The sequence below is a fragment of the Thamnophis sirtalis genome, unplaced genomic scaffold (assembly GCF_051295495.1).
Source record: "Thamnophis sirtalis isolate CommonGarterSnake01/CBP01778 unplaced genomic scaffold, rThaSir2_p1.2 scaffold_3, whole genome shotgun sequence".
NCBI lineage: Eukaryota > Metazoa > Chordata > Lepidosauria > Squamata > Natricidae > Thamnophis > Thamnophis sirtalis.
Window position 1 is genome coordinate 143,316,415 of NW_028261383.1, and position 12,996 is coordinate 143,329,410.

At 35.8% G+C, this 12,996-nt stretch overlaps 1 protein-coding gene across 7 annotated transcripts; it reads right to left on the reverse strand.

The window, feature by feature from the left end:
• Window positions 1-360: 360 nt before the first annotated feature.
• Window positions 361-12,417, reverse strand: ZNF207 (zinc finger protein 207). 7 transcript variants are annotated; one of them, XM_014060562.2, is made up of 11 exons: window positions 12,224-12,417; window positions 10,911-11,037; window positions 9,814-9,952; window positions 8,268-8,435; window positions 7,555-7,630; window positions 6,634-6,704; window positions 5,104-5,264; window positions 4,019-4,108; window positions 2,835-3,077; window positions 2,266-2,428; window positions 361-2,140 (listed from the first exon to the last, which is right to left on the reverse strand). In XM_014060562.2, the coding sequence occupies exons 1-11, from the start codon at window positions 12,262-12,264 to the stop codon at window positions 1,980-1,982; spliced, it is 1,440 nt and encodes a 479-aa protein (XP_013916037.1). In that variant the 5' UTR covers window positions 12,265-12,417; the 3' UTR covers window positions 361-1,979. The 7 variants fall into 7 exon arrangements, with proteins under 7 accessions (XP_013916037.1, XP_013916035.1, XP_013916036.1 ...); XM_014060560.2 differs by having other exon boundaries at window positions 6,604-6,704; window positions 12,224-12,415; XM_014060561.2 differs by having other exon boundaries at window positions 8,268-8,438; window positions 12,224-12,415.
• Between the last annotated feature and the right edge of the window lie 579 nt (window positions 12,418-12,996).

Genomic DNA, 12,996 nt, shown 5'->3' on the forward strand with positions numbered 1-12,996 from the left:
TTTATATCTTCTATGAAAAAATAAATGATCAAATCAGAAAGACATATTCAGACTGCCAATTATACAGTTCTGTGCTTAATGAGTGTTAAGAAAAAAAGTACCTATTTAATTAATAAGACTTTGTGAGTACAACAAAGCCAGAATTTTCAAATATGAACCAACAGTGTGGAAAAAACTAATTAGCAGTAAAATTCAGATATTGGTAACTGGTGGTATTAATATGTATAACTGCCACTGGAGCAGAAAAAAAAGAAATATTTCATTTACAATATCAATATTGTATTGTAAATATTTCATTTACAATATCAATTAATAAAGAATACCCAAGGATATCTTCTTATGCCTGGCTCTCAAAGAAAGGTTTAATCTCATTAGTATCAGATATAAAACTAGAAGATTAAAAATTGAAGGCCTAAAGTATTTGGACTGTCTCCCATTTAAATATGCTACACTTTTTAACTTACAATCAAGAGGAACTTATCACCACCTACTGAAGGAAAGAATATTGCTCCTACCGTTTCCCTGAAAATAAGACCTCCCCAGATAATAAGCCCAATTGGGCTTTTGAGCACGAGCTAAAATAAGCCCTCCCCTGAAAATATTGCAACATAGCAGCAGCCATGAAGTGACCATGCTCATCGCCTCCTGCACCTCAAAAATAATAAGACATCCCCCAAAATAAGGCTAAGTGCTTATTTGGGGGGGGGGGTGTCAAAAGAAAATAAGACTTTGTCTTATTTTCAGGGAAACATGGTACTTTCCAGTTAAGTTTCATAAATGGGAATCAGTCCAGTTAAAGAATCAGCTAAAATTTCACAGAAATTCCAGTGTCCTTTGCAGAATATGATCCTGTTATGTAGGCCTAAGCCTCTACAAGTCTAGTAAATCATGTCATGAAAGATATTATATAGGACTTCAGCTGTATTGTAGTTGTTAACTAGACCAGTCCTCACTTTCCAATTTCTTAGCAATGTCTTTCTCTGCATCAGGATTGTTTTAAAAATATGAGATTTTATGACCAATCTATTAGTATATAAACAATGACTGCACTATTATGTAATACCTAAACTTTGTAAAATATTACTTTAAGAAACCTGAGTCAAATAAAAGTATTGCACAATAAAATGTACTTCATAGAAACCAACATACATCAACAACTTGAGACGAGCAAATTTTAATCAACTGAATGGCAAACCCTTAAAAATCCATTAGGAAAATTGGACAAATTTATTTGTTGTGTCTTGTTAATAAGTGTACAGGTCTATGACTACTTGATCAAACAATTCAGGATATATCAATGTAGCATCAGGAATTGTATTGTATTTATTATATAAGCTATAGTAGCATGCATCAGTACAAACCTTCAGGCAGATGTCCACAGCTGGTCATGAATAAAAGGACAATTTTTTTCTTTTGTTTTATTACAATGAAGTTAAACAATACAGAAAATCACATGAATTTAGTGGGTCAATTCTATAAACCCTGGAACAGAAGGAACTCTACATTAAATATGGTTACACATCCAGATTTAGGTGTACAAGTAGATGACAACAGTTAAAGCCCTCACCAAACTATTGTTGGGGACATGAAGTCCAACAGCACCTGAAGTGCTGTGAAGGCATCATTTATGAACAGCAACATAAGGTTACAGAACTTGCCTTTAAAGATGGTACGTTCATGTAATTCCAGCGCCTTCACAATTTAACGAACCATATTACTATACTTCACTTCTAAAAACCTAGATGAAACATGAAAAAGAAGCCATACAGTATAAATTGCAACATCAGGGAAAATTCCATTTTATTATTCTAAATAATTTTTCCCATGTAAAATAATGTCCAACAGTTCCTTGTATGTGGAAAGATTTTTTTCCCCTAAAAGTCACAATGAAGTTTTAATTGATCGAAGCTTGGCTATATTAACAGCACAAGACGAGAAAAGGTTTAATCTCCAAACCTATTAGAACGTTTGCAGTAGCATCAGTAGCGGCCACCTTGCGACATTACAGGAGGTCTCATTCCCATTGGCGGTCTAGGAGGTCCACCTTGATAAGGAGGCACCATTGGGGGCCCTTGACCATATGGAGGCATTGCACCAGGAAGATACCCTGGCATGCCCTGGTGGTGAGCACCATACTGACCTGAAAAGCAAAATTTGAAAGAATAAAAGTTACATCTACCTTCAGCAGTACTATTAGTATATGTCACTTAATTCCACAATTAAATACATTTCATGAGCTTCCAATAGAATTTAATTTGTTATTACCATGAGGTGGGATTGGTGGTCTCATTCCTTGTTGCTGAGGGGGAATTCCTGGCTGTGGTGGCATCATACCTCCAATTGGTCCAACTGGTGGATTGCCCATAGATGCCTGCCCTGGTCGAGGGAGGTTACGCTGGTATTTGGGTAACTGAGCTCTTCTTTCTTCCTATGAAGGGAAACACATGGAGAATATCTAATCAATGCGAAATCAAAACAAGATTCATTCTGAAACACAGATACAATTGCGACACTATTCTCATGGCTGTAGTTCAGAAAGTTCCAATGGATAACTTTTGGCAATCAAATCATTATTAAGTAGATATGTATTCTAGGACATAAATTCAGTTTACAAAGTTCTGTATTAATTGCTATCTCAATTACAGCAGGAATTAAATATAGAATTATTAAATCACCTGAACTCTAAAAAATGAAGCACTCTTAAATACTACAAAGGATAGGCTATGAGAATTATAGTTTTAATCATGGTAAATCATATGGGAAGTTGAAAACTTTTATTTATCATATCAATCTTATTATAAAGAAAAGGCATGGGAAAATCATCTTTAACTTACCAAGGATATATCCTCATCTGGATGGATCAACTTACTGGTTGCGCTGGTTGTTGTAAGAGTAGCAGGCTTACTTGTTATAGAAGTAGCAGGCTTAGCTGCAGTACTATTTGTTGTATTAGTGGTGGATGTTGTAGATTGTGTGTAAGCAGGGAATGTAGGTTTGGGTGGTTCTGTAGTCGTTGCAGGTGCATTATTCAAAGGTTTGAAATCTGTACCAACTGGGCCTGGGACAGTTGCTTGAGCCTGAATTTAAAAATAGAAAATTAAAAATATAAGTACATTATCTTTTAAATAAACTCCATAACATTATCATATACTGACACAGCTAAATTAACCCAAAGTAAAAGTTCTATTTTATCACAAAAAGTAGCAAACTAAAAATAAAAAAAATAAATCCTGCAACACAAACATACTGCAAAGTTTGAGATGTCTAGAACAAATAGGAACATACCTCCATCTGTAATTTTCTGTATTTTACCCCATATAGTAAGATGTTAAAAATAAAAACCAATTTAATCTAGGAATATCAGCTGAGATAAATTAGTATTCAAACAGAATGTTTAAGACCGAACCTCAGGATGTCAACTTTTATGTCAAATTTGCTTAAAATAATCCCTTGTATAGAAATACCTTGATGGTCTGAGACATCTCAAATTATCACTTGCAGTTTTCAATTATTTTCCTAGCCTACAGCCAATGAAAGCCATCTAAGTTTAATGGGAAAGTACAAGCTTGAAAGGATTTCTACACAACAAAAGAGCTCTTAGTTTCACATGACAGAATGCTTTGGCAAGCAAACAGCACATTATTTCGAACTAATCACTGAACTCCAAAACAAGACTAGGTAAATTGGGATTTTAGCACATGATGCATTTGACATTTAACATGATGTATCAGAATAGCATAAATTAGAAAAAATAAACCATGCATCAAGTAAACCACTGCCCACTAAATGCACTTAACTGCTTTCATGCTCTCTTTTTAACCCTTTAGAACCACAATGTAGAATTTTCTTTTTTGAAATCAGCCAATTATTATACAGGAATTCTCAGATTGCACTGAACCACTAAACATAATCAGGAAACCACAATTATCTGACAATGTTTAGGCAGATTTTTAAAGTGTACATAACGGTTTAAAGGGTTAATTGGCAAAGCAATTTTTAACTGCAACTTCCTGCGTACTTGTGCTGTGCTAGGAAACAGAGCTTTAGAAGGTGCTGACAGTTCTGAATTGGATGAAGTTGTACTTGAGCTTGTGACAGGTGTCCCCATCTGTAGCACAAAAGAAAGGAAACAGTAAACAGTCTCCAAAAGAATGCATAAAAATAACCTAGAGGAAAAAGTTCAGACTAGTTTTTGTGTATGAATAGGGATGCACATAAAATGTAATATGTTACTTTTGTTTTGAGCCTGAAACAAGCACAATGAATAATTTTTGATGAATTGTTCCAGGTGGGCCATGGTTTAAGAAAAAGATAAACATGTTGCTTCCATTGTCTCAAAATATACTAGCAAGGATTGTGGATGAGCAGAACAAAGCTAGTGTCTATTCCTTCTGTTTCTTTTTGTTGCTCCAGTAGCTCCCAACAAGATACATGTCACCAGCCCACCTGTCTGTGATGCTTGAAGCCTCTTTCCTGCTTTTTCAAACACTGCTGCCTATTAAAAACAGTATTTCAATCTTATCTGGAACAAAATAATAGCATTTCATTCCATACTCAGACCAAATATGCAAGTTTTGGTTTGGATGTGAACTATCCAAACCAGCTGTTTGGTGCAGCTTGTGAGTGAAGCTTCTACAGAACCTTTATGCATGACTCTATTTTGAAGAAATTTAAAAGTTCTGCTTTCAAGTTAATAGTTAAAAAACAAAAACCTTCATTTATAATGCAGTTCTGTTAAAGAGTAGGTACTACTTCAACTTGCAAAAATAATTGTTATTTTAGATTTTAGTTAAATAGTTAATATACTGTATATAACTATTTCTTGAATATGTGCTAAAGCAGACGTTACTTATTCTCTTTACCATCTATACATCCCTCTATTTTGAGTTTGGACTGACAGAAAAAAATGTAGATGTAAATAGGAAACCTTTGACAAGAATACACCATACATAAAATGCAATAGAAGTATGAAATAATACTATTTTGCAATTTCGGTTGTAAAACACCCCACTGTTTTTGAACCATAATTCACTATTTCAACATACTTGAAAAGAAAAAAAAATGCACTGAAGCTTTTTGGTGATTAGATATTTGAAAACTTACTTGTCCGGCACTAGGAAACAGTGGTTTGGTAACTGGTGGTTGGGGAGTAGGTACTGCAAGGACAGGAGCTGGAGGTCTATTAAGAACACCCTGAGTAGTCACCTGCTGGGCTTGTGTCATTGGAGGCATTCCAGGGCGAGGACCAACAGGTGGTGGCATACCTGTAGATAATTATTTCTGATTATGCTTTGGTGAGGATTTTATTAATACCACAGGAAAGATCACAAATACTGACCTTCCGTCAGAGGGCTAACACATCACACAAAGAAGAATTAAATGCAGAAATATACTTTAATGATGTTTAGATTGAGTAGAATTGCTAAATGTATAGTTAAGACAACAAGGACCTGTTACATTGAACACATTGGGGTACCCTGTAAAAGTGGTGTTATTTACCTGAACATTGATTGTATTCACTACATATTTATTTTATTACTGTATTTTTTAATCTGTTTTACCCTGGAATTAGAAAATTTCTTTTATTTTTGTTTTATATTTTTGATATGATTGTAAGATTAATCACTCTATCTACTTGGTAACGAGGGGGAAGGTGGTTTTGAGAACCCTCACTGGAAAGCCTGATCCCTGAGAGACATGTCTTTTGAATGGGCCCAGTCACAAGAGAAGTGCAAAGGATATTATCCTTGGCTGGATTTAGATTACAAATGCTGTTTTAAGGAATGCTTAAAAATGCTTTATCATTTTTAACCTAATTGTTGAAAAATGTTAATCTTTTCTTTATTAGAAGCAATTTGGAGATAACATTTGTTTATACAAAATATTTCTAGGCCTCCTTTAAGGGCAAACTCTTCCCAGGGTTGGAATCTATCACATTTTCTAATTCCTTGCAAGCAATAAGACTATTATTCTTTCACCCAATGCTTACATGTATCTATTTTTAATTCTGAGAACATGCTGAAACTTCTTATATATTACAATGGCTTACAATATTACAAATAAACATAGGTAAATATAAAGACAAATTGAGTAAACAATAAAATATGTAACTATACATTAAAACTACTAAACAATTCAAGCAGTGATAAGAATTTCCAAAAATATTTTAATAGAGAAATTTTAGAGAAATTTGATAGAGAAATGCATGTAAAAATTAGTTTTCATATTAATACTATATTCTTGGAAGCAAACATTTCTTTTTACCATTTTTGAAGTATCAAATTAGCCTGAACATAACATTTTATATAGATTTTTTTTGAACTATTCCAAAGTCCTCACCCAAAAGGGGGAAAGGGAAGCAAATACACAAAAAGGCTTTCATGTTAAAATCAAAAACGCAGCTTATGTGTTAATAGAAATATATCAGTCGACAGAGCAGGATGGAAAAAGCTTCTATCAGCAATTGCCATTGCCTGAACTTAAATACATTTTTGTTCCTGTGCACCTTTTTTCTGTCCCATAAATAGCTGCTCTATGTCCCCGTCTTTTACCCCAGAACTGTAGTAACCATAAATCCAGTTGAAAAAATTAAATAACTCTCACCACAATATGGATTCGTCATTCCTGACCTACCTGGTGGCATACCAGGCATAAGAGGTGGGATTCCTGGTCCTGGAGGCATCATCCCACCCATTGGCATCATCCTATAAAATTGAAAGACTCTAATGAGATCTCTCATAAAGAATGGCACTGTATAATATTAAATGTCCCAAGATTTTCTACCAGCTGAGAAATGTAAATATCTGCCTTCAAATAACTGTTATCAGATTTTAGCACAACTTCCTGCCTCAATTCAAAACACAAAGTAAGAGTAGAGATAACATAATTCATCATCCAACTCTTTTTTGGGGGGAAAAGATAGAATGAAGCAATTGGCAGCTTAACATAGCCCAGTTTGGTCTGGAGTTAAATCAGAAGACCATAAATTCTAGTCCCACTTTAGGCATGAAACCCATTTGGACAACTTTGGGGCAGTCACCCTTCTCTCTCAGCCCAACCCACCTCACAGGATTGTTCTTGTGGGGAAAATAGCGGGTGGAAGGAGTATGAAGTATGCTCGTTCCCTTGGATTATTCATAAAATATTAAAGGTGGATAACAAAATCACAATAAATGAAGAATATCCATGTCTGCAAAAGCCAGTACTTTGAGTTAAAAATAGATAATTGTCTACCTCCTTCTTTACTTGCTTTCAGTTTCTTTCCTATACTCTTCTAGGTAATAGACAGGACACAAGTAATACAGGAGATCAGTAACTATCCCCCATTAATTTTACTTACAACTCAAAATACTATGAAAGTCTAAGCAATTAGGGAAAAACTACATTGGGAAACACTATTGAATACTCCTGAAAGAATAAGCAAGTTATGTCCTGACAAACTAGGACAGGATTGTCAGATCCCAATTGTGCAGCTTTTAAAGCAAAGTGCCACAGGTGAACTAAAACAAATGAAAGCATGTAGCATGTGGTTGCTCAAACATCGCTCATACTTACCCAGGTGGCATTCCAGGCATGACTGGAGGCATTCCAGGCATCATTGGTGGAACGCCTGCCATTAATGGTGGTATACCTAGAAGTCAGAATGTATATTAACTGACCTGAAAATGAATAATCTATTGTTTACTGGATAAACATATGTGAAAAAAGCTTGACAATTTTCCTTGTATGTTCCATATATGAAACCATGGAAAATTAACAACAACTACAATCCACTGGATTTTATCATTAGGTTTTCTAGTGTTGATTTAACTGTTTCTGAAATGCTCAAAACTATCCTTCAGATCTACTCCCTGTATATTTTACCATGCTCAGATATAGCTGTTAAGAAAATCCAATTGCAAAAAGCAGAGGAATGTCTACTGATGTTAACATGTTTGTAGGAAACAAAATCAAAAGTTTTGTAAGATAAATACTTATTTTTCACTTTTAAGAACACATTGAGAACTAAACAAGTTAGAAGAGTCTCTGAGGAACAGATAGAAGCAAAATAATTACTTTATAATTTATATTTAATAAATTAAACATAATTTAATTTATATTTAATCACCATTGAATATTTTCTCCTTTTTAAATGTTAAGAAAATGGTCAACATAGCTAAATACAGTAAAACATCACCATGCTGATTCAAAATACTATTCACTAAAGTCTTTCATATTAGTAAAAAAAGGTCTAAAGCCGACATAATTATTTCTATCTATATAACTACCTGGAGGAATTCCGGGTGCCCCTGGCACAGGAGGTAAACCTGGCTGTGCCATTGGTGGTATATATCCCTGCTGTGGTTGCACAGGCTGTGCCTGAAATGAGGTGGAAGCTGAAGACTCATCATCATCATATTCATCAGAATCATCTTGTTGTTTCTTTTTCTGGCTTTCTGCTAAAAGTTTCAATGTTCGGGTTAATGCTAATTTGTGTCACAAAAAATAACCATTCTTTTTAATACAATTATATTTCTACATTGTAAGATATTGCTGCACAAAAGAGTAAATTATCACAAACATTTTGAGCAAGATCCTTTTCCAAACTATTTAAACACTTGTTCAATTTCCCCAAACTATTTCACAGCAAAACCAGCTCCGCACATCTGCTAGTAAAATCAAGTTCAATACATACTTACTAAACATCTATTATGTCCATTTTTAGTGAGAGATTGTTATTGCTGTGGGCAGTAAATAAAGCTGCAAAGAACATGATCTGGTTTTCCAACAGGGCATTCATCACCATTGTAACTGTATCCACCCATCTTGCTGTTGATCATCTTCTCTCTCACATTTCTCTGCATTATAGTCTTCTCCAAAGAATTATGTTCCAAAGTACAATAATTTTAATTTGGTCACCAATGCCAACATACAATACCCTTCCTATCCTGCTTCTTCAAGTCCAACTTTCGCTCCCGTACAGCTTTACAGGGAAGACCATTGCTTGCACTATTCACTTCTTTGTAGGTATAGGCACATCATAGCATTTGAATATCTTATTCATGGCCTTCATAGCTGCTCGACCAAGTGCTAGTATGAAGCAAATTTCTTTACTACTTGCTCCTTTACTGTTGATAGTTGATCTGAAAAGGCATGAACTATTCATCACTTGGGTATCTTGCCATTTCTAAGGTTGGTCATTCTACCTGTGGTCATTAGTGTCATCTTCTTTATATTTAATCTTAGTCCCTTTTCTTCACAAGGCTCCTTCACTTTTATTACTAGAACTTGTAGATAACTTTGTATTTTCAGCTATGAGAATAGTTATCATCAGCAAAGCAGATGTTACTGATGCTTCCATTTTAAAACAAAGCTCATCTTATTCCAGATTCTTCAATAAAATCTTGCCATCTTAAATTTATAGTATAATTAGTGATAAGCTTACCTCATAAAATCAGATTAACTTTCATTCTCTTATCCTTCAGTAAATTGAGTTATTTTCCACTAAGCTAAAAAAATATTTTAATTGGAGAACAGCAATTGAGACAACTTTATGTCATATACTTTTAATGCTTTACTATTGTAAGCCACTGAGAATTTAAAAGTATATAAATTACTGTAATATCACTCCAGCTATAATCAATCCTATTTTCAACATCATCCATGTCAATCCATGACTATTATTTATATCATTTTTACATTTTCCATGTAGATGTTTCTGAATATGTTGCAGCAACACAACCACAAATGCAATGGGATGCCATGGTCTGCCAAATCAAAGAGGGATCGTGTTGCAAAGGTTCAGTATAAATAACAGGAAGTGTTTCCATTTACCTTGAGTTTTTTGTTCAAGCAGCCTTCTCCTTTCATCCATGTCTTTTTCAGGAATGCCCTCCATACCATATATTTCCAGTTCAATATCAGTTCTTCCTGGTATTGCATTTGGAACAGCATCAATTGTTTCCTTATGTACCTTAAGAAAGAGAAATCCAAGCTAACGTAAACAGGATGTACATTAGAGACTACAGCTATAGAACTTTAAGATTAGATCTCCATTTACCAGAATTTTTTGGAAGGGGGTTCAATCACAGTATCTTAATTTAACGTTAACCTTAAAGACACACCTTTTCTTGGTTTAGCTACAACATAACACCAGGAAACGCCATAGCTTTTTAAGTTGCTATCAACAGTTAGAACAAAGTTATACTGGTTCTCAAATATCTTTCTCAACTGGGATTTGAATACTCATTTAACATTTATTTTCCTGAACAATTCTGGAAATCTATTCAAAAATGCTCAGACCAACACATTCAAAAAGAAAAACAGAGCCTACAGATACCAAAACACACCAGTATGGAACTTTCTACATAACTTGTTTTTTACTCTTATTAATGGACACTTCCAAAACTTTAGATGCCACCTCTCCATGTATAGCTATTATCAATTCTGCTTATTTTCTGGTCAAATAACTCTTCTAGTCTTCTACTGATGCAGCTATTATTGCTATGTGGGTAATCTGTTATGCTGGAACCCCCCCTCCCCCCAGATACTTGATTTGAAGTGCTGTTGTCGTCGTCCCTGTCATGTGATTACATTTTGAATGCTTGGCATTTACTTCCAACTTTTGACAAAAAATGCACATTGAGGATCATAGTTTTGGTTAACACCATGGTGAGTTACTTAACAACCACTGCAAAAATTGTTGTAGAATCAAGATGCGTGACGCAACCAACATGACGTAGGACCATAACTCTGGATAACCAGGTTCTATTACAGTAGTAAATCAAGGACTACTTGTGCATCAATAGCATTTGTGAATAACAAATTAACTTTCTTTTTTTTACTTTAAAATGCAAAGATTTCTGAAACAAAAGCATATATAAATAACACCACAAACAATCCTATTTATATGGGTATATTATAGTACTTACCTGCATACAGTGTATAGCTAAACCAGGCCCAGTATACAGTTTCTTATGACATATATGGCATTTAAAGTGCTTTGCTTTTTGGTGTTGAATAAGAATTTTCTCGTCATCAAAATCCCTGTTACAATACCTATTCACATTGTTAAAGAAGTCAAGCACATAATCTGAAATATGCTAAAAAAGATACATTACTATAATCAGTTTTAAAGAAAGCTGTAACCCATTTCCAATTACATTTCAATTACTGTTATAAATCAAGATTTCATAAACCTTACATTTTGTCACGAGGAAAGACAACTTACAAGGCATCCAGCAGTTATTCACTCATAAAGTGACTATAACTCCAATATTAAGTAGCAGGATAAGGAATTTTCAAGGTTAAAACCCCACAAATTTTGATGTGCTGAGTAGCCAACCATTGTTTACCAACTAACCCATATGATCTTTGCCCATACTAGAAGCTTTGGGACAAGGGAAAGCCATGCAGACTCTCCAAACATACAGAAGTCGTTTCTCAGATTAAGATTGCTTCCAACCTCTTCAACAGTACTATTGATTTTGCTTTTCTGAAAACATGTGGCCAATCACAACTTTCATAGTTAGCTAGTTATACAGTTAGAGTCACCTTAATGGGAAGTAGGCAGCATATAAAGTGTGTGTGTGTGTGTAAAGCTAACACAAAACAATGGAAGAAAAAGTTATCTAACCCTTAAGAAGTCCTTATACTTAAACCTTCTCAATTTAAGCTAGTGAGAGATCAAGAGAAATAAATCTATAGATATCTGGCAAACATCTAGCAAAAGAAAGGGTACAGTTTCGGCCTACTACCAGTACGATACCCATCAAAACTAACAAAATATGCTTTTTGTCTCCATAAACGTCAGGGCACAAGGTTAACGGCAACAGCCCTTTTTTTAAAGAACGAGATACGCTGATGGATAAAAAAAGATCCCAAGAAAAATCTAATACATTTTTGTTTCTCCTGGATAGAGATATACAATTTCTAATTTCCCAAGTGGTGCGGGGAACAAAGAGGGTGGGGCATCAATCCCAAAAGGCGGCAGCTCCAAAACTCCTTTTTTTAAAAAGGCTCTGGAGTGAAGAAATCCGGACGACTTATTATACGGCAGTGGAAAGGGAGAACTTTTTGAACCTCTTTCCTACCGTCGCCCGGATTTTTTTTACGGCCCTGCCCTGCCTAATAAAACAGGCCGCTGAGGCCTTTCAATACCAGAGGAAGAAAAAAAGAGAGGCCGCTACTCGGGCCTCCTTCCCGATCGGAAACGAGAGGCGGCCCCGCGCCTAGAAAAGGATACCAGCACCAAGGCTTTAGCTGCTTCTTCTTCTTCCGACCCATGACGAGAAGGCAACGGCTCGGACGAGAAAACTCCCCAGAAAACGGCGAACGTGACGGAGCCCCAACGCCGACCGCGCGTTCTCTCTCTTTCTCTCTCTCCCCCGCTTCTCAGCCAGGCATAAAATGGCCGCTCTTCTCCGCCGAATCCCTCGCCTTCACGAAATGCAACGCGGCGAGGGGGGGCACGTGTTCCGTCTCCAGGCGACCTCACAATTGTGACGTCATCCGTTCCTTCCCGGCGTGCGGTGCAGCGGAAATTCTAGCCGACTCCGCGGTTCTTGCCTGCGTAGATTGGGGTTTTTTGGGGGGTGGGGGTGTGTTCTTTCGCACTGCGACTTAACGCCGAAGTTTGCTTTGGAAGAGAGATGCACAGGAGGCAGCCGAGCCCGATATCCTGGTCCTCAAATTGTTGCTTGGCCGTTCTCTAGTTTAGAAATAATGATGGTGTGATTTTCATGTGCCACCTGAATAAGATTTTTTCCTGCAAATGAATCAGATTCTCCCAACTCGTGAGATTTTTTTTAAAAAAGCAGCGAGGATAACGCTTCAACTTCGAAGGCTTATGTAGCTCAGTATTGTATATGTGGGCCGGGAAATAAACCCACTTGAGATTCAGTGGGAAGCCAACGGTATTATAATTAAAAATCGCGAAAATCAGTGTTCTGAGAAAAGAGCATGCATTGTTAGATAAGCCTAATTAACAATTTGACCGTCCTACCGTATATATATGCC